The following is a 26350-nucleotide window of genomic DNA, read 5'->3' on the forward strand; positions in this document are numbered from 1 at the left end:
TTAATATGAATAAAGCACATAGAGCGACACTGTCCAATAGAACTTCCTGTAATGATGGAAATGTTATTTTTTTGCACTGTCCTATATGGTTGTCACTAGCCACATGTGGCTACTGAATACCTAAAATGGACTAGTACAGCTGAGGAACTAAACCTTTATTTTATTTAATTTTAATTAAAGTTAAATAACTACATATAACTAGAAGCTACAATATTGGATGATGCAAGTATAGAGTTTTAATGTTAAAAACAGAATGGGGCTGGGAGCAGTGGTTCACGCCTGAAATTCCAGCACTTTCGGAGGCTGAGGTGGGTGGATTGCCTGAGGCCAGGAGTTCAAGACCAGCCTGGCCAAAATGGTGAGACCCTACCTCTACTAAAAATGCAAAAATTAGCTGGGTGCGGCAGCACGCGCCTGTAGTCCCAGCTACTCAGCAGGCTGAGGCAGGAGAATCGTTTGAACCCAGGAGGCAGATGTTGCAGTGAGACGAGATTGTGCCACTGTACTCCAGCCTGGGCAACAGAGCAAAACTCCATCTCGAAAAACAAAACACAAAACAAAACAAAAACCAGAATGGAGTAAATCCTACAGAAAGTGTGCATATTTTAGAATTCTCCAATTATCTTTAGTTATTGCTAAGAATTTGTACCTTTCACCCTAAGTTTAGAACCTAAGTTCAAGGTAAAATATGAGCCTATTCCATATTTTTCTGACCTAGACCTTTTTTAGTTAAACAGAAGCCCATTATAATATCGACAATACAGTTGTGGTTAAGGGGTTGGTCTTGGGCTCAGGCTGTGGAACTGGAGTGGAACTGGGTTCAATTCCTGTCTTCACCACTTAGTAGCTGTGAGTCATTTAAACTATCTGTGCCCCAATTTTTCACCAATTATTGTCAAGGGGTAATAATAGTACCTTTCCCAAAGGGTTGATGTGAGGATTAGAGAAGTGAATATGGGAAATGTGTTTAGAGCAGTTTCACATAATCTCAATAAATGTTGTTAATATGTTATCACATTGCTCTGTGCGCATGTAAAATCTTCTCATCCAAAAAGTGAATTCCACCATATTATATCAGGTTCTGCGCTAGGTGCTGAGGCTAGATGGCGGGAAAAGAAAAAGGACAAGGTACAGAGATAAACAATGTTTGATTCTACTCTCACAAACTGATGAGACTTAGTTGTTTATCTTGAAAAATAGAAGGCATGGCCCAATCACTGCTCCCTCCAACGTGAACCATCTATGATTCTACCATTCTTAAGAAAGGCCTGGAAAAGCAATGCAAGGATGGCAGAAGGACTTTTGATGACATCTTGCCTGCCAAGTATATCTAGGACTTGCCCAGGAACAGTGTGTAGAATCTGCAGCTTTGTGAGAACTTTCATATATGTCATTGGAAGTCGAAGTCTGTTACTGATGCTCTTCAACAGCCTGAAATATTAAACTGGCAATGAATTATTTGATTTTAATGTATAGTATAAGTACAGAATGTATTGTATATTGATATCTCTAGTTATATTTTACTGTCCAACAAAGCAATCTAAATACTAACAATGAATTTAATGAGAAAAGAAAATTTTCATAATATAATTTATTTCAAAAAGATTTTTTGGCCAGGCGTGGTGGCTCATGCCTGTAATCCTAGCATTTTGGGAGGCTGAAGTGGGAGTATTGTTTGAGGCCAGGAGTTCAAGACCAGCCTGGGCAATATAGTGAGATCCTGTCTCTACTCTTAAAACACATTTTTTAAAGAGCTTTCCTCCCTTCTCACTTGCTTAGAGTCATGAATCTCCTGACAGCAGAGCCAGCCTATTCTTACTAAGCAGCACACTATCCATCACTTCCCAAATGGCATAGATTTTGTTTATTTATTTATTTATTTATTTTTGAGGTAGAGTCTCATTCTGTCTCCCAGGCTGGAGTGCAGTGGCGCAATCACGGCTCACTGCAACTTCTGCCTCCTGGCTTCAAGAGATTCTCGTGCCTCAGCCTCCTGAGTAGCTGGGACTACAGGCGTGTGCCACCATGCCTAGCTAATTTTTGTTTTGTATTTTTAATACAGACGGGGTTTTGTCATGTTGCCCAGGCTGGTCTTGAACTCCTGGGCTCAAGTGATCTACTGCTTCAGCTTCCCAAAATGCTGGGATTACAGGTATGAGCCACCCTGCCCTGCCCTGGTCTAATTATTCTTATGTTTAAAGCATAAGCAATGCTTTTCTAGAGATATTTTCTTGAGTCAATGAAATCATCTCCTAATTTAACATCACAATATAAAACCAGAGGGGTTAATTTTTTTTGTTTGTTTTGTTTTGTTTTGTTTGAGACAGAGTTTTACTCTTGTTGCCCAGGCTGGAGTACAATGGCGCGATCTTGTGTCACTGCAACCTCTGCCTCCCGGGTTCAAGTGATTCCCCCGCCTCAGCCTCCTGAGTAGCTGGGATTACAGGCATGTACCACCACGCCCGGCAAATTTTGTATTTTTGGTAGAGGTGGGGTTTCTCCATGTTGGTCAGGCTGGTCTCAAACTCCCAACCTCAGGTGACCCGCCTGCCTCGGCCTCCCAAAGTGCCGGGATTGCAGGTGCGAGCCTCTGCGCCTGGCCAATTTTTTTCTCCCAAATGCTAGAACTACATAGTATTAATATTCTCCCAAACATTATAGCCATGTAGAACCTTCCTTTTTGTGTGTACAATGTAATTAAAACCTAGAATGTAAAAATAACTGCTGTAATTAAAGACAAAGGAAATGAAATATGAAAAAGAAGTTGCATACATTTGGGATTTTTGTCTCCTATTTTCCATCTTGCTTTTATCCTTTTCACCTGGTATCTCACTATTTATTGATTCTTTGTGCTTTCATTGATAATGCCAAATGAATGTTACAAGCTCAGCTTGCCTCAGTTTCTATATATATCAACCTGTTCCCCTCTTCTTAGCTCTCTTTTCTCATCTTATCACTTTCCTAAAGAAAAGCTTACTTGTCTTTCCCTTGCCCTTCTTTTTATTCCCCTTGATTTCACATATATATTGAGCATATTGACATATTATCTGTTTATTCTAGTTCTTCTAAAGATTTGCATAGCTAACAAATATTGAGGCTAAATGTGTTATATATGTACTATCTCATATAATCATCTACTCTATGAGGTGGATTCTGTTGTTACTGCTAATGATAGACAACAAAATTGAGGCTTAGAGAGAGTTATGGTGAGGTTAGTGACTACGATTTGAATCCAGATCTATCTTCCTCTAGCGCCTTCTCTCTTAAGCCCTTACAATATTACTCTCAATATGATGAAGTACATCTGAATATTGATTGTTTGGATGAGAAATAACTTTAAAGTGTATATTATAGCACTTCTTTTTTGAGACAGAGCCTTGCTGTGTTGTTCAAACTGGACCACAGTGGAGCAATCATGGCTCACTGCAGCTTAGACCCTCTGGGCTCAAGTGATCCTCAGCCTAGTGAGTAGCTGGGACTACAGGCACGTGCCACCATGCCCAGCCAATTTTTCTTTGCAGTAACAGGGTCTCACTGTGTTTCCCAGGCTGGTCTTGAACTCCTGGGCTCAAGCAATCCTCCTGCCTCAGCCTCCCAAAGTGCTGGGATTACAGGCATGAGCCACCTTGCCCAGCTATAAAACAAATTATTTAAAAATAATTTTAATTTTATTTTTATTTTAACCTTTACATTTAACAAAAAAAATTTTTTTTTTTTTTGAGACAGTCTCGCTCTGTCGCCCAGGCTGGAATGCAGTGGCCGGATCTCAGCTGACTGCTAACTCCGCTTCCCGGGTTTACGCCATTCTCCTGCCTCAGCCTCCCGAGTAGCTGGGACTACAGGCGCCCGCCACCACGCCTGGCTAGTTTTTTGTATTTTTTTAGTAGAGACGGGATTTCACCATGTTAGTCAGGATGGTCTCGATCTCCTGACCTCGTGATCCGCCCGTCTCGGCCTCCCAAAGTGCTGGGATTACAGGCTTGAGCCACCACGCCCGGCCTAATAATAACTTTTAAACCATTTCAATTCTTGTTCTCCTAAACTATGTATCTTAGGAGAGTTCCAAAAAGAGAGAGGAAACAGTCACAAAATAAAAGGAAAAGAAAAGGAAAGGGACTAGCATTTATTGAATGCTTACTGTATACTTAGTATCTTATCAGGGACCAACTCAAGTTCATAGTTCTATATATTCTGTAATCTTCCTTTAAAAAAATAGGGTATTTCTTTCTCTTCCACTTTTCCATGAACAACTGTCTTGCTCATAGTTCCTGAAGATAATTCTTTACCAAAGGTTGTTTTTGTAATCCTAAATGCAAGAGTTTTGGTGCCTTCACATGTAATTCATCTGGACCTTAGAAGTTGGAAATAATCAAGACACTGATATACGTTCTTGTCTCTTCATCTCTTTTGGGTTTCAATTCTCTTAATCATGATCATTCTACTTTTTCTAGAATGAATGTGAATCTCATCAGTAGAAAAGGTAAAAACAAAATAGGAGTCATTAACTTTTGTTTGCTCATTGTCATCTTTTTAAGTTCACTTTTCATTTTGAATTTATAATCCTTTTTTGTTTTGTTTTGTTTTGTTTTTTTTGAGACAGTCTCACTCTGTTGTTCAGGCTGGAGTGCAGTGGCATGATCTTGGCTCACTGCAACCTCTGCCTCCTGGGTTAAATCAATTCTGCCTCAGCCTTCTGAGTAGCTGGGACTACAGGTGTGCACCACCACACCCTGCTAATTTTTGTATTTTTAGTAGAGCTGGGGTTTCACCACGTTGGCCAGGCTGGTCTCGAACTCCTGACCTCAGGTGAGCCTTCCACCTTGGTCTCCCAAAATGTTGGAATTACAGGCGTGAGCCACCACATCTGGCCTATAATTCTTTTTAAGCCTGTTTGCAAGCCTCAGCACACAGTGACAATTAGCTTTCCTGACAGTATCCTTAACATTTCACATCATTTTTCATATCTGCAAATATAATGAAGTGGGCCCATTAATCTGTTTGTTTAAAGCAACAAGGATTTGTATTGAAAACCTCTGATTAAACAAATAATACATGCTAATGGTAGAAATTTGGAAAAATATAGAAAACTTCAAAGAACAACAATAATAACCACTGTTGACCTTTTGAAGCTAATTTCTTAAAATGTTTACTTAATTATATACATTTTGACTTTTTATACCTATTAATATTTATATATTTAAAGGTACATATATGTCTGTATCTTATTTTTAAAACATTTAAAGTTATTGATTTTATCATTCACATGGCAAGTTGGATTTAGGTCAGAAAATGTTGAATATTAATACTTAAAATACTATATATTATTTATTAAAGATTTATGGAGATAGCATTTATGATATGATTTATGCATAAATCATTCCTTTGGTCAAGATGTTTCACTTTTGACTTAAGGCATTTTTGAAGTCTCACAAGTTTCTATTTCTTGATAAATTTACAGACTACTACTCTGAAAATGAAGTATCTTTATTGGTTTTAAAGCCTACAAAAAACTTATTATAACTGTAATCACAGTTGCATTTATAGGTACTGGTATTCAGAAGGTAATTTGTCACCATGGAGAATTTGCTTCTTTGTAATTTTTATTTTTTTGCTGTCTCCAGCATACTTCAAGATTATTAAACATTCATAATTTTAACCGAAAATATAAGTACATGGCAAACATGGAATCAATATTTTTGAATGCATAATTGTTGAATGAAATGTTATAAAGAAGGTGAAATGAGGTAGGTCAGTGGATTTCGTCGATTGAGTTTTTATTGTTCCTTCAAATAGGCATTTCAGGAGATGGTCCACAATTAGGAGAATAAGTAGGGATAAAGGCACGATTGTAGGCCATTCTTTTTATCTGATTTGAAGTCAGCTACTTCTAATCATATAACTCCATTTGAGAAAGCTAGCTAATGTTTTCAAAGTTCAAATTAAGATCTGGGTGACAGACCTCTATCCTGGAAAGATCATTTTATGTTATTACTATGCACAAGTAACATCATCCAAGTTTTAAAATGGGATTGATGCTCCTAGCAGAAGAAATTATTTTACGTTCTCAACCGCTATATGAATTTTAGAGAAATGACCAGAAGGCTAAGATGGCAGTGTTGTATTCATTTTTAAAGATAGGCAAGAAGACGCCAAGTAAAGAGAAGGTAGCTTAGAAAGAGCTCAGCATCAATCAATAAATCTTGTAGAAATAATGCTTAATTTAATTTTTTATTCCATTTTAGTCACACCAAAAACTTTGTGGGGCTAAATTGTCCAAAATCTTTTGATTTATTTATATTTATGATATAAAATTCAAAATCTGATCATTATAAAAATCCTCAATTAGTAACATGGGAAAAATTGTATTCTATGATAGAAATCCAAGAATTTGAGAGCCATTTGGCCACATTGCCTCCTCCCTTCCTCTTTCTCTCTACATTGCATCCTGGGATCTTGGCACAAAGCCAAGGTAATTTCCAGAAATTGGCAGTGCCCGGCCAAATGCGCAGCTGCTGCTGTCTCCAACTCTTGCCGACTAATTTTGCACAAACCACTTCCTCCTCTTGGGGCCAAGAAACTCAGAAGGCAGGGAAAGTGTTCCTCAAGGGCAGATATGGGAGCACTTCCTGCGCCCTTTGCAGAACGGGACCTGTTGTAAGGGCAGCAGTAGCATCACCTCACCTTCAGACCTTCCCAGAGTCCTTTCTTTTTCTTTTTTCTTTTTCCTTTTCTTTTCTTTTTTGTTTTGTTTTTTGTTTGTTTGTTTGTTTGTTTTTCTTTTGTTTTTGAAATGGAGTCTCCCTCTATTGCCCAGGCTGAAGTGCAAGGGCAGCATCTCGGGTCACTGCAATCTCCGCCTCCTGGGTTCAAGCGATTCTCCTGCCTCAGCCTCCCAAGTAGCTGGAATTACAGGCGCCTGCCACCACGCCCAGCTAATTTTTTGTATGTTTAGTAGAGACGGGGTTTCGCCATATTGGGCAGGCTGGTCTCGGACTCTGACCTCAGGTGATCCGCCTGCCTCAGCCTCCCAAAGTGCTGGGATTACAGGCATGAGCCACCGCGCCTAGCCCCCATAGTACTTTCTTCTGGTAAGGGTGCCATTCCAAGCTTGCCCTTTACCCCTCCGATGTTCCTTATCTTTTTCCCTTTGACTCTCTACATTCAAAAATCTTGCCCCACTTCCTTTCTGTCTCCTTCTAATATATACTAGTTTTGATTTCTTATGAATGGAAAGGACTAAACAATCAGCTCCTATGAGGGTACCTGAACCAGATTGCACAGGGAGAGAGGAACCGAGAGGGCAGAAGACAGCCAGAGATAGTGGAACCGCCTGTGTTTCCACGGTTTCCACCTGACAGTCTCTTCACTGTGCAGTGGCAGCGTGTGGGTGTGCATATTGACACAGGTAAAACTTAGGTATTTTTAGCTTCCTACACCCTTCTTAAATGTAGAGTCAACTCAGATCATTTGAATATAGCCATGGTGATGATTTTTCTTTCCCTTTGTTCTTGTAACCTCTCTATTTCTCTGCCTTTGTTGGGTCACGTTGGACTGGATATTCTTGGTGAGCATGAGGGAAGCCTATTTGACTACACAGCTTTATACGCACCTTGAGGTTTACCTCACCTCTGCCCATTCTGAGAGCAGTCAGTGGGTAGCCTCCTGCTGGCCTGTGGATAGGCGCAGGGTCACCCCGCTAGGTGGGCGCTAGCGTTTCCTTCGGAATAGTTTTAGTGCATCTAGAATAGCACTGTGAATTGCTATTGTTTTTGTCATCAGTGGCCATGATACTATGGCTATTTGTTTCTCTTCGAATAAACAAACAACCGTGCTAGTGGAAGGAGCTGGGCTGAGGAAGGAGGACTCATCTCAGCTCTGCCACTGGGCAGTTGTTATATTAAGCAAGTCCGCAATCTCTCTGAAATTTGATTCTCATGTGTGAAATAAGCGGGTTGAACCATATTCCTTGATTGTCCTGTTTTTCCCTGATCTCTTAAATATCAAACTGCATTTGATGACTGTGATTAGACCCATTCCCATGCCAATGGGAACAGGTCTACTTCACACTCATCCTTAACCTGTTAGAGATAGGAAAAAAATTACAAAACAAACATGCATTTTTCTAACTTTTTGTGTATGAGCTTATCCTAACATGATGTCATTAGGCAGAAGTTCAGGATAAAAAATTGACAAAGTAGAAATTTACCAGGAATTAATACAAAGTCTGATAGTTTGATTCAAAAAAAAATAAATCACACAAATACATGTTTGGCTGAAATTCACATATATATTTCAGTATGCAATTCATGTGAACCAATAGCATATAGGACTTGCACTGTATAGCATGGGTTCCCAACCTCCAGGCCACGGTCTGGTACCAGTCTGTGGCCTGTTAGGAACTGGGCGGAACAGCAGGAGGTAAGCAGCGGGTGGGTGAGCCACCGGAGCTTCCTCTGTGTTTATAGCCACTCCCTGTCACTCATATTACTGTCTGAGCTCCACCTCCTGTCAGATCCGTGGGGGCATTAGATTCTCATAGTAGTGCGAACCCTACTGTGAACCGTGCATGTGAGGGATCTAGGGATCTAGGTTGCGTGCCCCTTATGAGCATCTAATGACTAATGATCTGTCACTGTCCCCCATCACCCCCAGATGGGAGTATCTAGTTGCAGGAAAACAAGCTCAGGCCTCCCACTGATTCTACATTATGGTGAGTTGTAGAATTATTTCATTATATATTACAGTGTAATTATAATAGAAATAAAGTGCACAATACATGTAATACACTTGAACCATCTCAAAACCATGCCCCGTCCCTGGTCCGTGGAAGAAGTGTCTTCCACAAAACTGGTCCCTGGTGCCAAAAATGCAGCCAAGGCAGACCAGAAGGAACTGCTGAGTCAGCGGCCAGGTCAGATAGTATGAAATCAGCAGTCTTAAAATTTGAGATCAGGCAGGGCAAGGTGAGAGAGGCCAAAGGCAGGAGACAGCTCAAGGTTGTGGCAGGTGATCAGCCAGAAAGTATAATGAGGAGATCAGTAATGTCGAAGCTCAGAGATGAGCACAAAAAGAACAGGGGAGGGGAGGCTGGAGTGGGTGGAATGGGGTCTGTAATAAAGGGCTCCAGTTTTTCTTCTTTCTTCCCCCTGCCCCAACCTTATATTCCCAGGCAGCTTCTCAAGGCTTAGATTTCTCCATACCCTATAATTTAAGTGCCTCTTAACCTAACCCCGTCCAGTTAAAGTGATCTCTCTGGTTTGTTAGGAGGGAAGAATCACCTGCACTGTATCGTAAGCTTTCAGAGCCCATATGTGGAGGCAGGAGTTACCCTTGCTGCACACTGCTCCCCCACATTAGCCACTACTGTTTCTGGGCCAGCAACCCCCTCACGCACCCTCTGGTCATTCCCACTTCCCTGCCCCTGCCAGTGCTCTTATTCGACCCCGATTTCTTTCCCTGCGTCACACACCTTACCTTCACATCCTACCTCTTTTACCATTGCTCCCATCTCTCTTGGCTCTGTAGAACAGAATATGGCTCACTTGTCATGGGGGATGACATGTAATTATTACTTCCATAAGTAGTCTGTGAGCTTCAACAGGATGGGAACCACGTCTTCAGAGACTGCCTGGTACAGGAGAGAGGGTCATGATTAGGAAAAATAACCCGGTATTTCATTCTGGCTCTGTGACCTTTAGCATCTACCTGTTTCTAGGCCTTCATTTCCTCCTGTGAAAAATAGGGATAATCATTCTGTGTTTTGGATTCCTTACCTAGGGATCAAATACTTATATCGAATGATCACAGATAACATCATTTTTTAACCTGGAAAGCACTCTATGAAAGTGAGGAGTTATAAGAGGTTCCATCGTGTTGTAAAAAAGGCAAAGGATTTGGGGAATCTGAACTTTGAGCTAGATTTTAATTCCTTTTCTATTACTTATTGAATATATTACCTTAGAGAAATTTCTTCTCCTGTGAAATAGAAATGACATTATTACGAGGATTATGGTGCTGGAGCTGGCTTATACACCAACTTGTAAGAGCCAATTGTCAAATATTTAGAAACTTTGCAAGCAAGTTGTTAAACTTTTATTAGCTTGAAATCTGCTCTGGTGGGAATATTTACACTAGGAAAATGAGCAAACACTACAAACCAGGTTGCTGTTGTTTTGGAAAGAGCTGATTTACCAGTACTGCTGATTATGTAAACAGGCTTCTGTAAATTGTAAAGCACTTTGTCTTATTCATTATTAAAACACTAATGGTAACAGATGTTCTGTATCCACAGAATCTAGCCTAGTGCGTGGCACAATTATCAGTATATATTCTTTTTTCTTTTTTGAGGCAGGGTCTCGCTCTGTTGCCCAGCCTGGAATACAGTGGCACAAACACAGCTCACTGCAGCCTAGATTTCCTGGGCTCAAGCGATTCTCCCACCTCAGCCTTCCACCCAAGTAGCTGATACTACAGGCGCACGCCACCATGGCTGGCTACTTTTTGTAATTTTTGTATTTTTTGTAATGTTTGTATTTTTTGTATTTTTTGCCATGTTGTGCAGACTGAGTATATATTCAATAAATACACTTTAAATTTAGCTTTATGATTTGGAAACTTCTGCCCCTCTGATAAATGAGCCCCATCTTTATCTTTCTTCCAATCTCTCTCTACAAAGTGTCTTTTTAAAATCAGATAGCATCAATAAAAGCCTAGCTCCCTAGCTTAGTGCGTGATGCATAGTAGGCCTTAAATTCTGTATGTCCGTAGTTGAGCTGATCATCTTCTTTCCAAACCTTTCTTTCTGGCATTTCATATCTCGGTTATTGACATTGTCTGTCTGTTCATTATTCCAAATAAGTGATTTGAAAAGTCTTCCTCTCCCCCTTTCCTTTACCCACCTCCATGTCTAGTCAATTACTAGATCTTACCAATTCTACCTCTTAAATCTTTCCTGTCCTCTTCACTGCCATTGCTAACTGACTTGTTCAGGTCCAGATCATTTCTTTTTGAACTATACCTTCTAACTGGACCTTCAATCTTTCCCTTTGAATCCAACCTCTACTTCTATAGATGTGATTTTAATTTATCTGACCAAATTACTCCCTTGCTTAAAATTCCTTAATGGCTCTCTGTTGTCATGAGGATAAAACCCCAAAGATTTAGCTTGTCATACAGGCCTACCATAATCTAGCCTTTGCCTACTTTTTCTAAGAGTTATCTCCTGCTGTTTCCCAATACTACCTGGAATGCCTAGTCTTTCTTTCCTAGTGACCATTAATTCACCCCTCAAGACTCAATTCAAACAAAACTTCTTATAACGTCTCTAGACACATTTTATATTTATTTTTCTGAGCTCCCATTGCACCTTATACATATCTTTGTCCCATATCTAACCATGTGGCTGTCATCTATTGGTCTTTCCTTCTAGATTGTAAGTTCCCAAAGGGTAGGAACCTATGTTCCATTTACTAATGCCTAACACATTGCATGCCACGTAATAGGAGCTCAGTGAATGAATAAGAATTCAGAGGATAGGATATTTTCTCCTCCTTCTTCTTCCTCTTGTTCTTCCTCTTCTTCCTCTCCTCCTCTTCATTCCTCTTCTTCTCTCTTCCTCCTCCTCCTCCTCCTCCTCCTCCTCCTCCTCCTCCTCCTCCTTCTTCTTCTTCTTCTTCTTCTTCTTCTTCTTCTTCTTCTTCTTCTTCTTCTTCTTCTTCTTCCTCTTCTTCTTCTTCTCCTTCTCCTCCTCCTCCTCCTTGTCCATCTCCTCCTCTGCCTCCTCCTCCACCTACCACTCCTCCTCCTTCCAGAGTCTTGCTGTGTCACCCAGGCTGGAGTGTAGTAGCGCAATCTTGGCCACTTGCTGGGTTCCAGCAATTCTCCTGCCTCAGCCTCCTGAGTAGTTGGGACTACAGGCATGCACCACCATGCCCGGCTAATTTTTTGTATTTTGGTAGAGATGGCGTTTCACCATGCTGGCCACGCTGGTCTCAAACTCCTGACCTCATGATCTACCCACCTCAGCCTCCCAAAGTGTTGGAATTACAGGCGTGAGCCACCACACCAACCGAGGATAGGATATTTTCATTGGTTCACTAATACAAGCTATTCATGGGGTATGGTAATGAATAAAAGGCTTAAAATTTAGGTCTCAGTTATGAAGATAAGAAAATAATAAAATTGAGAGGGTCTATTTTTATCCATAATCCCCAATATAAGATACTATGGCTCCCCATCACCTTCAGTATAAAATCTCAAACTCAGCCTGGCATGCAAAGCTCCTTATAATCTAGCCCCTACCTATCTGTCCAGTCTTTCTGCATGCACTTTTATATAGCCTACATTCCAGCCACTTTGGGTTTCTCATCTGTTCCATAGTCTTTCAAGCTTCTATGGCCTCCTTCATGGTTTCCCCCACACTTGTAATACCCTCCCCCTCTTCTTTCACTCACACCTTTCTGACTTGCTTAATGAATGCCTACACTTCCTTCAAATGGATCAAAAGTTACCACCTTTCAGCACCGTTCCCTGAAACTATTCCTCCCTCTTCTGTGCTCTCAGAGCACTTACTTAATTCATTATAAGCACTGTTCTGTCAACCTTTGTTGGTCTTTCTTTTACCCCATCTGAAAAATTAGGTCATCTTCATACCCTGACCTCTAGCACATTCTAGATGCTTGGTACAGAGTGAAGGAAGGAATGACTATTACAAAGGGATTTAAAAAGAAAGTACATTTCTGATAAGAACATACTTTGGGCTGGGCACAGTGGCCCATGCCTGTAATCCCAGCACTTTGTGAGGCAAAGGTGGGTGGATCACCTGAGGTCAGGAGTTTGAGACCCACCTGACCAACATGGAGAAACCCTGTCTCTACTAAAAATACAAAAAGTAGCAGGGTGTGATGATGCACGCCTGTAATCCCAGTTACTTGGGAGGCTGAGGCAGGAGAATCACTTCAACCTGGGAGGCGGAGGTTGCAGTGAGCCGAAATCACGCCATTGCACTCCAGCCTGGGCAATAAGAGTGAAACTCCGTCTCAAAAAAAAAAATAATAATAAATAAATAATAATAGATATTAATACAGAATGCTTAGAATGCCTTGATAATCACAACAATATAAACCTCTCCCAGATCTAACCAACTAAAATTAACTATTGTTAATTCCTTGGATTTTTTCCTTCAAGTCTTTTTTCTTGTATGTATATCCTTTTAAATAAATTTTTAAGTTCATGTTGTATATATTGTTCTAACCTGTTTTTTATATTAATGTGTCGTGGATATTTTGTCATGTTCATAAATACTCTCTCACAGCATAAATTTTCATTGCTGCACTCATCTCCATCACATGGACGAACCCACAGGTTAACCAGTCCCCATGTTTCAGTGTTCTTAATGCAAACAGAAGTGTCGTGGTGTGCATACTAAAGAAAGGATGATCTCATATCTCCCTCCTGTTTTTCTCAGGTTTTGGAGCCCTCTCTTAAGTCAGAACTCTGTCCCAACAATCCTCTGAGTGTCATCTCAGGACCTTGGTCATACTCATGGCACAATGGCCAACTTTCAGGAGCACCTGAGCTGCTCCTCTTCTCCACACTTACCCTTCAGTGAAAGCAAAACCTTCAATGGACTACAAGATGAGCTCGCAGCTAGGGGGAACCACCCTTCTCCCAAGCTCCTTGAGGACCAGCAGGAAAAGGGGATGGTACGAACAGAGCTAATCGAGAGTGTAAACAGCCCCATCACCACAACAGTTTTGACAAGCGTAAGTGAGGATTCCAGGGACCAGTTTGAGAACAGCGTTCTTCAGCTAAGGGAACACGATGAATCAGAGATGGCCGTGTCTCAGGGGAACAGCAACACGATGGACGGAGAGAGCACGAGCGGAACTGAAGACATCAAGATTCAGTTCAGCAGGTCAGGCAGTGGCAGTGGTGGGTTTCTTGAAGGACTATTTGGATGCTTAAGGCCTGTATGGAATATCATTGGGAAGGCATATTCCACTGATTACAAATTGCAGCAGCAAGGTAAGCTAGAGTATGGACTTGGAAGATATTTCTTGTGTAAACACACCATCACCACCACCGTCACCACCATTAGCTGGATAACCTGTGAGCTTTGGGCAAATTAAAGAACTAGTGGCAGATGAATACCTCATTTCAGTTTCCAGTAGACCAGCTGAAGGGAAGAGATTCACATTTGGTGGGTCTTTTTTGGTTGTAGCCCATCTTTTTGTGGTCATCCAGTCTAGTGGTGTACAAAGTACAGTACATATAAAACAATCCATGGGATTATAAGAAGAAAATACTAGAGCTCTTGTTTATCTCATCATTTAAAATTTCTATTTTCATAAATTTTCAGATATATTTCATATTTTAATATAGTTGTGCAGATATATAATATATAAAGAAATCATGCAGTGGCTACGTATTTAAAATTTTTTGCCAGGTGCAGTGGGTCACCCTGTAATCTCAGCACTTTGGGAGGCTGAGGCAGGAGGATCACTTGAGCCTAGGAGTTTGAGGCTACAGTGAGCTATGATTGTGCCACTGCACTTCAGCCTGGGTGACAGAGTGAGACTGTTTTTCTAAAATAATTAATTAATTAATTAATTGATAAATAAAAATAAATTTTAAAAAGTTTACTGATAACTTATACAATCAAAAAAATCTGATGGCTGCTGGACTGATTTAAAACCAGAAGAAGCCACATGGTAATGCCCCTGAAGACTGTAGGACTTAGATTATAGTAAAACTTAGATTATAGTAAAAAGGAGTTATTTTCTTACAATAAAGGCATAGAAAGCTTACATTTTGAGGAAATGACAAAATATCTAACCAATCTTGAGAAGCACTATTATTTCTAGATCCCACAATCGCCCAAAAAAAAGGAAGTTTTGTTGGGCGTGGTGGCTCACACTTGTAATCACAGCACTTTGGGAATCTGAGGGGGGCAGATCACTTGAGGTCAGGAGTTCAAGACCAGCCTGGCCAACATGGTGAAACCCTGTCTCTATTAAAAATACAAAAATTAGCCGGGCATGGTGGCATGCACCTGTAGTCCAAGTTACTTGGGAGGCTGAGGCACAAGAATTGCTTAAACCCAACAGAGGTTGCAGTGAGCCGAGATCGTGCCTCTGCATTCCAGCCTGGGTGATAGAGTGAGACTCTGCCTCAAAAAAAAAAAAAAAAAAAGAAAAAAATTAAGTTTTTAACTCCCATCATTGTGTAACAGCATATTCATATATTCTGATTCAAATATTAATATTGTACTTTTGAAGCCCTGGTGTTCTTTATAACCTCATTTTTTAAAAGTTTTGTGTTAGGTTCAGGGGTACATACGCAGGTTCATTATACAGGTAAACTCGTGTCATGGGGATTTACTGTACGGATTATTTCATCACTCAGTACCCAATAGTTATTTTATCTGATCCACTTTCTCCCCGACCCTCCACCCTCAGGTAGGCCCCAGTGTCTGTCATTCCCCTCTTTGTGTCTATGTTTTCTCATCATTTCGCTCCTGCTTGTAAGTGAGAGCATGTGATATTTGGTTTTCTGTTCCTGCATTCATTTGCTAAGGACAATGGCCTCTGGCTCCATCCATGTTCTTGCAAAGGACATGATCTTATATAACCTCATTAATATTCTCCAAAGTAACTTTTTTTTTCTGATAACAAAAGTAATATGTATGGAGTTTGGAAAATACAGGTAAGTTCCAAAAAATTTTAAAATAATCTATGATCCTCCATCTCCTGAGAATAACCATTAATGTTTCCATTTTATATATTATGTTAGTCTATTTGTGTATGTGTGTGTATACTTTTAAAAAATGGAGTCATACTATATTAATCCGTGTTCAGACTGCTATAAAGAACTACCTGAGACTGGGTAATTTATGAAGAAAAGAGGTTTAATGGACCCACAGTTCTGCAGGCTTAACAGGAAGCATGGCTAGGAAACCTCAGGAAACTTACGATCATGGCAGAAGGTGAAGGGGAAGCAAGAAAGTCTTACCATGGCAGAGCAGGAGAGAGAGAAGGGGGAAGTGCCACACATTTTCAGACAACCAGATCTCGTGAGAACTCACTCACTATCACGAGAGCAGCAAGGGGGAAATCCGCCCCATGATCCAGTCACCTCCCACCAGGCCCCTCCCCTGACACGTGGAAATTACAATTCGAGATGAGATTTGAGTGGGGACACAGAGCCAAACCATATCACATACTGTTTTGTAATGTTTTCTCACTTCATATTGTGAACATTTTCCATGTCTTAAGTATAATTCTTCAGCATCATTTTTAATGGCTACATAATATTAAATGATGTGAATGTGCCAATATTTTTAAGCAATCCCCTATTGCTCAACATTAATTTGTTTGCATGTTTAGTTATTATAAGCCATACTGCAGTGACCATTTGTCTACTACTTTACTTTTGCATATATCTTTGATTAGTCCTTGGGATAAATTCCTAGGAGAGGAATACTTGAGTTCAAAAGATGTGGTGTTTTAAGACTTTTGATACATATCTTTGTGGCCTTATGTAAATGATTAAATTTTTATGAGTTCTCTCATCAAGAAATTCTGGAAAGGGAAAACATGGACCACAAATGAGATTCTATTTATTTTATAACTGAATTTTAGACTCTGGGACCCTCCCCTAAAAGTCTGTTCATCTCTTTTAGTCAAGACTCTTGATGGTTTTTCCACAACAGCCAGTGGCCTTCAGTTACCAGTAACCACTTTTCTCATGCATTTTATTTCCCATTTGTGCAATACATTCTCTTAAACCAAATACCAACTCCACCCTCTATACCTGTTTTCCATAAGTATATTGGGATTTACTGGTATGTCTGTAACTTCCAGGTCCTTTTCAGGATTTGTCAACCATATGATCTGTTCTTGTTCCATGCAGAAATTCTTCATCAGTCCCTGGTTTTGTGTATGTGTATTTCTCTCTCTCTTTCATACATACTCCAGTACGCTACATATTCTGCTTTCATTTTCCCTCCACCCCCTGGCCCGCATGATTTTAAGGTTTTAAAGGAAATTAGTTGCTTCTTGCTAACAGCATTATTATGTTTTAAATTGGACATAAATATAAGCAGGAAAATAAAATAAAGAAGAAAATAAAAATCACCTGTCTTTCCACAATCCAGAGGTAACAATTTCTAATTTTTTTTTTTTTTTTTGAGATGGAGTCTTGCTCTGTCACCCAGGCTGGAGTGCAATGGCATGATCTCAGCTCATTGCAACCTCTGCCTTCTGGGTTCAAGCGATTCTCCTGCCTCAGCCTCCCGAGTAGCTGGGATTATAGGCACGCACCCATTTTTAGTAGCGACAGGGTTTCACCATGTTGGCCAGTCTGGTCTTGAACTCCTGACCTCAGGTGACCCGCCTGCCTTGACCTCCCAAAATGCTGGGATTACAGGCATGAGCCACCGCACCTGGCCCTAATTTGCTATTTTTTTAAAGTTCCCTTTTCTTTGGTCGGACGCAAAACCTACTGATAGCTGCATAGGTGATCGACTACATTTGGTTTTTAGGGTCTCCGCTTGTCCAGTCTCAGACTTACTTTTGATGATAATTTGAAGATCTCAGGATCCAAGTACATCATTGAGGTTCAGACTCAGAATGAGGGGCAATACACCCATCCCGTATGTTTGTCAAAAGGAGGTTTTAAAATTTTTTGTTATTATTCTGCGTACTGGTATTTAATTTGTGTTCCAATTGATTATGTGACTTTCAAAAAGGTTTATTTCAGAAATAAATAAGAAACAGGCCTGGTCAGCTTAAGATTCTGATATGGACACAGCAGATGCCTAGCCCTTCAGCAGATTGCAGGATATCCTACTGAGGGCTGGTGTTGCTGTGCACCATGAAAGAGTTTCGCTAGCCAGAAACTAGCAAATTTCCTTGTCAGGTCTGGGATCAGGGAGCTAATCTTTAGCCCTGCATTGCAGCCAACCAAAGGATAACACATGTCACAGGCATGTCCCTACATTTGGTACTTATGAGGAAATGTCACTGGATTTTTAAAAAATTTTAATGATGTCCTCATCTCCCTTTGAGTATATTGATAGTGAACCCAAGTAAGGTAGCACGCAATTTAAATCTTCTGTTGCCAAATAGTTTCCAGTCTCAAAGCAAGTACTGTCATGGCCATGTCTGAATAAACAAAGGAGAACTGTTGCCTTAAAGTGGGTGGGCATGTGGCTTTTTCCCAGTGCTAAGGATCCTGATGGATATTGGAATTAACATCGTTGTCACTGGGAAGATAAAAGAGAAGATAAACACTGGGGAAGAGTATCAGTGGGACAGACATAAAAGCAACGAAAAGTTTGGGACTAACCCTAGAGAGAGTATTGTCAGTTCTTCATTATTATGAGATTAGTTATCTTGCTCATCAATTATCTAGGCCCTTAATTTTGTGCATCCTTATCACCAGTTTCCTTTTTCCTGCCATTTTCCCATTTCTGAGCTCTCTGCTCGTTATTGACAGGGACTTTGAGACTGGGCAAAGAGTGCTAAATTCATATCAATCGATTTTACTTCTGATAATTAGTTTCAGTAAAAAGATGGATAGAAACATGGTTGAAGCATTACTTGCTTTATTTTACAATCTGTGTTCTTTTATTACCAGTGCTATCCACTTTATTTTTCTATGGATAATCGAGACTTGGCTGAACATAGTTGAATAGCACAAGCATGAGGTAGAGGTTGGTAGAGGAGAATTTTATTTTTTGTTGCAATACCCGGAATACTTTGTATTTGAATGCCAAATGTATTTATATTTTAGTAATTAATCTGTTTATCATCTTATAAAAATACTAATAGGCATTATTTCTAAAAAATATAGTGAGTTACAGTGTAAGTATCCTAAAGCAATATGAAAAGAAAGCATTTTTTAACAAATTATTTGGGAATCATTAAATAGCAATGTGGAAAAAAATAATTTATATCAGTCCTCATACCATACACCAAAATAAGTTTCAGATGAATGTAAAGATTAAATTTTTAAAAATGAACGATAGATAACTTTTAGAAGATAGACTAGGCAGTGGAAGAAATTACAAAGGAAATAATAGACAACGATCTAGAATACTTTGTTCAAAAATAATAAAATTAAAAGAAAAAGGCTTATAAAATATTCTCATTTGTATCAAAGAAATATAGAAGGAGTTTCTTCAAGTTGATGCAAACTATGGAAGGCTAACAGATAAATGAACAACGGGGTTTTGACAATTCATACAAAGCAGATTGTGAGTATTAAACAAATGTGATCATGGGCAATTAAACTAGTGCAAAGTTATAAAACACTATTTTATACCTAATTAAAATAGAACCAAAAAATAATTGATAATGCTTACTGCCAATATGTTCATACATTGCTACTGTGAGCAAAAACTATCAAAATCCTTTTGGATAGAATTTGGAATGTATGCATTAGCCGGGCATGGTGGTGCATGCCAGTAACTAAAGATTGAATAGGGTAAAAGAGACACCCAAACATTAGTCTAATTTTAGTAGTTATTTTATTAAAAATTAGGGTAATTTGGGCTTGCGTAAAGCTGTTCAAAGACGTACTGCTCAGTTATGTTCTTGCCCCAGAGTCCAGTAATAATACTTTATTCAGTCCCCTAAAATGGTCAAAATGACACTGGGGGTTTTTTGTTTTTGTTTTTGTTTGTTTGTTTGTTTGTTGTTGTTGTTCTGAAATGGAGTCTTGCTCTGTCGCCCAGGCTGGAGTGCAGTGGCGCAATCTCAGCTCACTGCAACCTCTGCCTCCCACGTTCAAGCAATTCTCCTGCCTCAGCCTCCCGAGTAGCTGGGATTACAGGCGTGCACCACCGTGCCCGGCTAATTTTTTTTGTATTTTTAGTAGAGACGGGGTTTCACCATATTGGCCAGGCTGGTCTCGAACTCCTGACCTCATGATCCACCCACCTCGGCCTCCCAAAGTGCTGAGATTACAGGTGTGAGCCACCATGCCCGGCCAATGACACTGTTAATTTGTCACTGGACCCCAATGAGGAAAATTCTCTTACAATATGCCATCAATATCTGTGTACCATGTGTGCTGCATGGATGAGCCCATAGAGGTGAAAGTGAGATTGCATGAGCCACTTATTAATACTTGTCCTAGAAACCCTGAAGATAGTTAAAATAGCCAAGGCTATCACTTGCTGTTTCCTCCCAAATCTCACTTGGTATCATGTGTTCCTTGGGTGACTTTAAATTTGTCAGCTATTTGTATTTGAGAGAGATTTGCTTTTATCTAGCATTTATTCAATTTCAGTACAGCGGAAAATTTTAATACTGCTCAGATCAGGAGAATGGGATGAAGGCCCATGGCATAAACCACCCTCATTTTATATATTTCTTGCTCTACATAGTTATATTTTGAAGGTTAAGTTTTAGCAATTGTAATGAGAAAACATTTTATTAAGATCTACAGAGTTTCTTTCCTCTTAAGGTAGAGAAAATTAGAGAAGAGGGAAGTATAGCTCATGACTTCTAGAGGCAGATAAGCTCTTTCCGCTCTTGTTTCACCAATGCAGTAGACGGTGAGTTGATTTGCTTTCAAGACCAGAGTATCTTTGAAGCTAACTCAACACTACTTTGTTCCATGTTCTGCAAACAGCAGCCTTTGAGTGATCTGAGGAGAATCTCTCATGACCTTTCACACTGTCATCATTTTTCTCACTCCGTGGGGTTCTTAGCTCTTTGATATTTGTTTCTTACCTGTGATAATACCCTGGAAAGAAGGGGGAAAGGAGAAGGCTCAATGAATTACATTCTTTTTTTGAAAAGTTTCATGAGATTAAAGCACATATTGATTGAATTTTTGAAGTGCTTTATTTAAAATACCATTTTATTCATTATAAAAGTGATATAGGCTTATGGTAAAAAATAATTTTTAAGACAGAAAACAATAAAGAAATATAATATGAAGCACTTATAATGCCACCACTTAGAAATGACCCTTCTTAAATTTCTGGTGCAAAAAAATATTCAAACTCTAAGGAAAAGAGAAACTTGAAAATACTACAGCTTTATGAATAAGCATATCATGTAATGACTAATGGCCCTCTCAATTACTTATGAGAGGCAATGTCATATAGGAGAGAAAGCACTCTTCCTAAAATTGGCCAATCCTGGGATTCTAGGCCCAGTTCTACCACTTATCAGCTATATGATTTTAGGAGAATTTACTTCACCACCCTATGCCTTAGTTTTTTTCATCTTTAAATAACTATAATAAGGCCATACTTGTAGGGTTGTAAGGATTGAACATATGATATATGTCAAGTACTATGCTAGTGTATGGTATATAGTAAGTACTCAATCAAAGGTAAATATTAATGTAAGTAGTATGCATAATGAAGTTCTTAGGAGAGTATCATTAAAAATTCATTAGCGGCCCGGCACGGTGGCTCACACCTGTAATCCCAACACTTTGGGAGGCCAAGGCGGGTGGATCACCTGAGGTCAGGAGTTCGAGACCAGCCTGACCAACATGATGAAACCCCGTCTCTACTAAAAAATACAAAAATTAGCCAGGCATGGTGGTGGGTGCCTGTAATCACAGCTACTTGGGAGGCTGAGGCAGGAGAATCACTTGAATCCCAGAGGCAGAAGGTTGCAGTGAGCTGAGATCACGCCATTGCACTCCAGCCTGGGTGACAGAGCAAGACTCCATCACATAAAAAAAAAAAAAAAAAAAAATTATTAGCAAAGATTCACTGAGCATCTGCACTAGAAATTCAAAGAGGAGTAAAATAACACCTGTAATGGGTGATGGGGTAGGGATAGTTGCATAGAGGCAGATGGGTAAATTGACTGACATGCAAGCTTAAGGTGAGGGGGTAGGACTGCAAGAGTGGTAGGTTATGTTTTCTTTGGAGGAAGGCATATCGGAGGCTTCTGCTCTGCTTTATTTCAGTGGTTAAAAATTGATACAAACTAATGTGTATGAATATTTGATCTATAGTTCCAAGGTACACAGGAAGGTTCTATCTTTTGGTGGGAGACAGAGGGTAAGGCTCATCCTGGGTGATGATGAAGTTGGTACCTTCAGAATGGCCTTGTAGAGTGGTCCCTTCTGAGATCTCTTCAAGCTTATTTCTTGCTTGTATGCCTAGATACTTGGGAAGTGCCATTTGAGGAGATCTCAGAGCTGCAGTGGCTGGGTAGTGGAGCCCAAGGAGCTGTCTTCTTGGGCAAGTTCCGAGCGGAAGAGGTGGCCATCAAGAAAGTGAGAGAACAGAATGAGACGGATATCAAGCATTTGAGGAAGTTGAAGCACCCTAACATCATCGCATTCAAGTAGGTCAAGGCTTTTTTTTTTTTAAAGAAGTAGACCTATTTTCTTTCCCCCAATATAGACACACAAGTTTCTGCTTTGAGAGATATTTCAAAAGCATTCTCTAGACTTAGCACTGTGCTAGGTGCTTTGGGAGGGTATCAAGGAACTATTATATTGGAGTTGTGTCCTCAGGCATCTTATAATCCAGTGGTTCATTTTGCTGAAGTATGTGCTACATGGAAGGGGCATGCACATGGGACAGGAAGGGAAAGTGTGGGTTCCTGCCAAGCAGTCAGATCTGCTGCATCAACCTCATTTATCAAGGGGATGACAGAGGTTACTTCAATATCACCTGAACAGCCTAAAATTCACTTAAGAAAACAAAGTTGACTGGGTGCAGTGGCTCATGTCTGTAATCCCAGCACTTTGGGAGGCCAAGGCAGGCAGATCACTTGAACCCAGGAGTCTGAGACCAGCCTGGACAACATAGTGGGACCCTGTCTTTTAAAAAAATTTTTTTAAATTAGCTGAATGTGGTAGCACAGGCCTGTAGTCCTAGCTACTTAAGAGGCTGAGGCAGGGGGATTGCTTGAACCTGGGAGACTGAGGCTGTGTTGAGCCATGTTCATGCTACTGCCCTCCAGCATAGGTGACAGAGTGAGACCCTGTAAGAAAGAAATAAAGAAAGAAGGAAGGAAAGAGAGAGAGAGAGAGAGGAGAGAGAAAAAGAGAGACAGAGAGAGAGGGAAAAGAAAAGAAAAGAGAAAAGAAAGAAAGAGGGAGGCAAGGAAGGAAGGAAGGAAGGGAAGGAAGGAAGGAAGGAAGGAAGGAAGGAAGGAAGGAAGGAAGGAAGGAAGGAAGGAGGGAAGGAAGGAAGGAAAGAAAGGAAGAAAGAAAGAAAGAGAGAAAGAAAGAAAGAGAGAGAGAGAAAGAAAAGAAAGAAAGACAGACAAAGGTAACATCTGAAGTGATCAAAGAACAGTCAATCCTTGTGTAGTAGATACATATTTTGTATTAGGTTCTGTTAGCATCCCTTCTTAAACATTAACCTGTAATAGCAGGTACCTTTAGAGTATAGCCTCTGGTTTTCCTAGATCCCCTTCCAAGTAATGTCAAACATTCAGCTTTCTTAACCTAATGATTGTCAAGTTATTGATAGTAAGTCATATGTTATATTCATTTCACAAAGTGATTGTTTTCAAGAGTCTGTGAACATATCTTTCTAGTCTAGATGATTTTTTTCATAATATTGACTGGGATCCCTAACAGAAGGAGGAGAGTCAAAGTTTAAAGGGTGGAAGTGCTGAGCTCTAAATAGATATGATCTCTTCTGCCTTTCCCTTGAGTTCTCTCCCTCGCTAGCCTTTTAATGTTGCCCTAGGCTTAAACAAATAAGTGGTAAGTGGCTTTAGAGGAAAGAAGGTGGAGAACAGGACAAGTATTTTTAGGTAGGATGAAAGTTAGAAACTAGAGCTTTGTGATATATTTGATATGTATTTTGCATTCCTGGAAAATAGTATGACCAATGAGGCTACAGCTAAAAGTGGAATAATTTACAAATCCCCCTCCTAAGCTAGGAGAAACTTCTCCCAGCCTCAGAAGGGATCCTTCCTTGATAAAACTCTGATTATAAAGCTAAAAATGTCATGTGATAAGTCTTAATTGGGATCACATCCACGAAGTAAGGAAGGTAAATTTTGGGTACAGGTTTTGTAGAATGGGTTTAAATGAGTACTGAGGTTGAGTTTTGATTACCAAACAAGAACCCTTAAGGAAAGGGAAAGACGTGTGAAGAAAGAGAAGCAATCAACCAGGACACCAAGAGACAGAAAGAAGTACTGGATTCGTTTCCTTGTGGAAGGGTCATTCATGCAGAGGGCAGGGAAGAGAGCTGCGGTTGCTGCAGTTAATTCTGTCCTTGGTTGACCTAGTAGGGCCAGGAGGACGTGTGACTAAAATGAAATGCTGCAGAGACAAATTATCATCTTTCCAAAGAGGATACATTTCAAAACACAATGGGGAGATTATTTTAAGCAGACAGACAAACAGAGACCCTCTTCTTTCTTTCCTTCATTTTACTTCACTGAGACGATCATCACTTCCAGTATGCTACATCCTCCTAAATGGAAGGAAGGGTCAAAAGCTTTTAAACTTAGATCACTAGGACACTGGCTTTGAGACACAGAATGTTCTGTAGGTGAGTATGGCCTTTTGCCCTCTTGAAGTGAATTAGGCTGTGTGTTGCAGGTAAGAGGGTTTTCCAGCAGGGTACCCGGGGTCACTGAAAGTAGAAATGTGTCCTAATAGGATGGTGTTGTGAGAAGCTTTATTTTTACTTCCTTTCTTTTGCTTCTTTCTCTTTCTTCCTGTCTTTTTCCCACCTCACCCTTCTGACTCTCCTACCTGCATATGCAGTTTTCAGCATTGCCCTGCTAGTGCCCAACTCTTTAGGCTGAAGATACTTGAATAGTATTTACCTCTACATGGAGAACAATAGTGAGACTGTGTTCCTGGCCCATTACACCATGCTCTTGGGCATTGTGCAGTGTTATGTTTGCAGCCATCTGTGCCATGTGTTGCCTGGCCAATGAATCCCATTCAGGACCGTCTGGAAGATATACGAGGGCATGATTAGATTTTAGTACATCTCTCTGGATACTTTTTTCTGTGCTTACAGCTTCTTTTGAAGTTAATAAAAACCACATACAGAAGGGGAAGTACAAGATAAGAACGCTGTATTCTTTTTGCATCCAATTTTTTTGTTAATCTTTTAAGAAAACTCAACCTGACTGTTCCTAATGGAATTCAGTGCCAAGGGGAAGAAAAGGTAGCAATTAGAAGTGATTATAGAGCTGTTATTTATAGCTACTAAGAAACCTTGTCATAGTACAGGGCTGATGAAATGATTGCTCCTCGTTCGTCAGTCAAGAGAAATAAAAGGTGCGTAACATCACTGTTAGACTGTTTCTATGTGGAACAAGTTAAGACATAGTTGAATAGGAGGCTGAGTACCTTCAAAAATGTTTATGTTGGTATACTTAAGCATATTACATTATACCTGCCATATTTATTAGTTCTCTGTAATGATAATTAATCATTTGTTTGTAGCTGCCAGACACTTGGGTTCACCAAGCTTTCCTAAGAGACATATAACCGGAACTTGAAAAAAATTATTAAAAATCAAGATAAGAATTCTTTGTAGCCTAGAAAATAATAGGAGAGTAATAGAAATAGCTTTGTGGCATTTGACAGGCACATCAGAGCAGGGGAAAATGAAGATTAATTATACTTCTTCATAACCTGCTATTGTTATAAGATCATCATCATCTTCATATGATCAGTGCCGTACGCCATGACCTCTAAATTCTTTCATCACTTAGAGCAGCTGAAGAGATAGGCATGGGTCAGTAGCTGGCTGAAGACTTTAACTGATGTCTTGCAGATACTCTGCTAACTTCTCTAGAAAGTTTCAAAGGAAGGCGTGTATACCCATAAGCGATAAGACATAGATTACATATAGTAATTTTTCTTCTCATCCTGAGAACAAAACTGTGAAGTAGAGTTACTACGATCATTCCTTCTTTTATGAGATAATGGTGTTAACATAGGAATTCCCAATGTGCTTGTCTAAACAGAAGTTAAAAAGCTAAAAGGGAGGCAGTCTTGTACAGAGTGTAGAGGGCCTGGACGTTCAAATTAGGCAGACTGAGTTTGAATCCCAGCTCTGTCACTTAATAGTTGTATGATCTAGTTGTGATTAGGACAAGTTATTTTCTCACTCTGAGCCTTACTTGTAAAAATGGAAAACTATCTTACAGTAGTTTGGGGCAGATTAAGTAAGACAAATAAACATGGAAATGTCCGTGAAAAATAGAAGAGGTTCTTTCATGTTAGTTTCCTTTCTCCTCCTCAAGGCCTCTGTACGTGTCATTTGAAGGCTTTTTTAGTTAAGAAGGTTGAGGTGAAGTTAACAAACATTTGTTAAAGACTTGCTGTGAACCGCTAGGCCTTAAGGTAGAGAGAATAGAACTTGAAGACCGTTCCC

At 39.9% G+C, this 26350-nt stretch overlaps 1 protein-coding gene across 8 annotated transcripts in view; it reads left to right on the forward strand.

The window, feature by feature from the left end:
- The window catches only part of LOC105480146 (mitogen-activated protein kinase kinase kinase 13), a 196876-nt gene that overhangs the window by 124760 nt on the left and 45766 nt on the right, over positions 1-26350 (forward strand). For 3 of the 8 annotated variants that reach the window (XM_071091400.1, XM_071091399.1, XM_071091401.1), the window contains 2 exons: positions 13466-14025; positions 22142-22325. In XM_071091400.1, the coding sequence (XP_070947501.1) occupies positions 13551-14025; positions 22142-22325 (659 nt within the window). In that variant the 5' untranslated portion in view covers positions 13466-13550. Of the gene's footprint in view, positions 1-2062; positions 2153-8652; positions 8711-13465; positions 14026-22141; positions 22326-26350 lie in introns of those variants that run through there. The other 5 variants (XM_071091397.1, XM_071091402.1, XM_071091398.1 and 2 more) reach the window with 4 other exon arrangements.

The sequence above is a fragment of the Macaca nemestrina genome, chromosome 2 (genome assembly GCF_043159975.1).
Source record: "Macaca nemestrina isolate mMacNem1 chromosome 2, mMacNem.hap1, whole genome shotgun sequence".
Taxonomy (NCBI): Eukaryota; Metazoa; Chordata; class Mammalia; order Primates; family Cercopithecidae; genus Macaca; species Macaca nemestrina.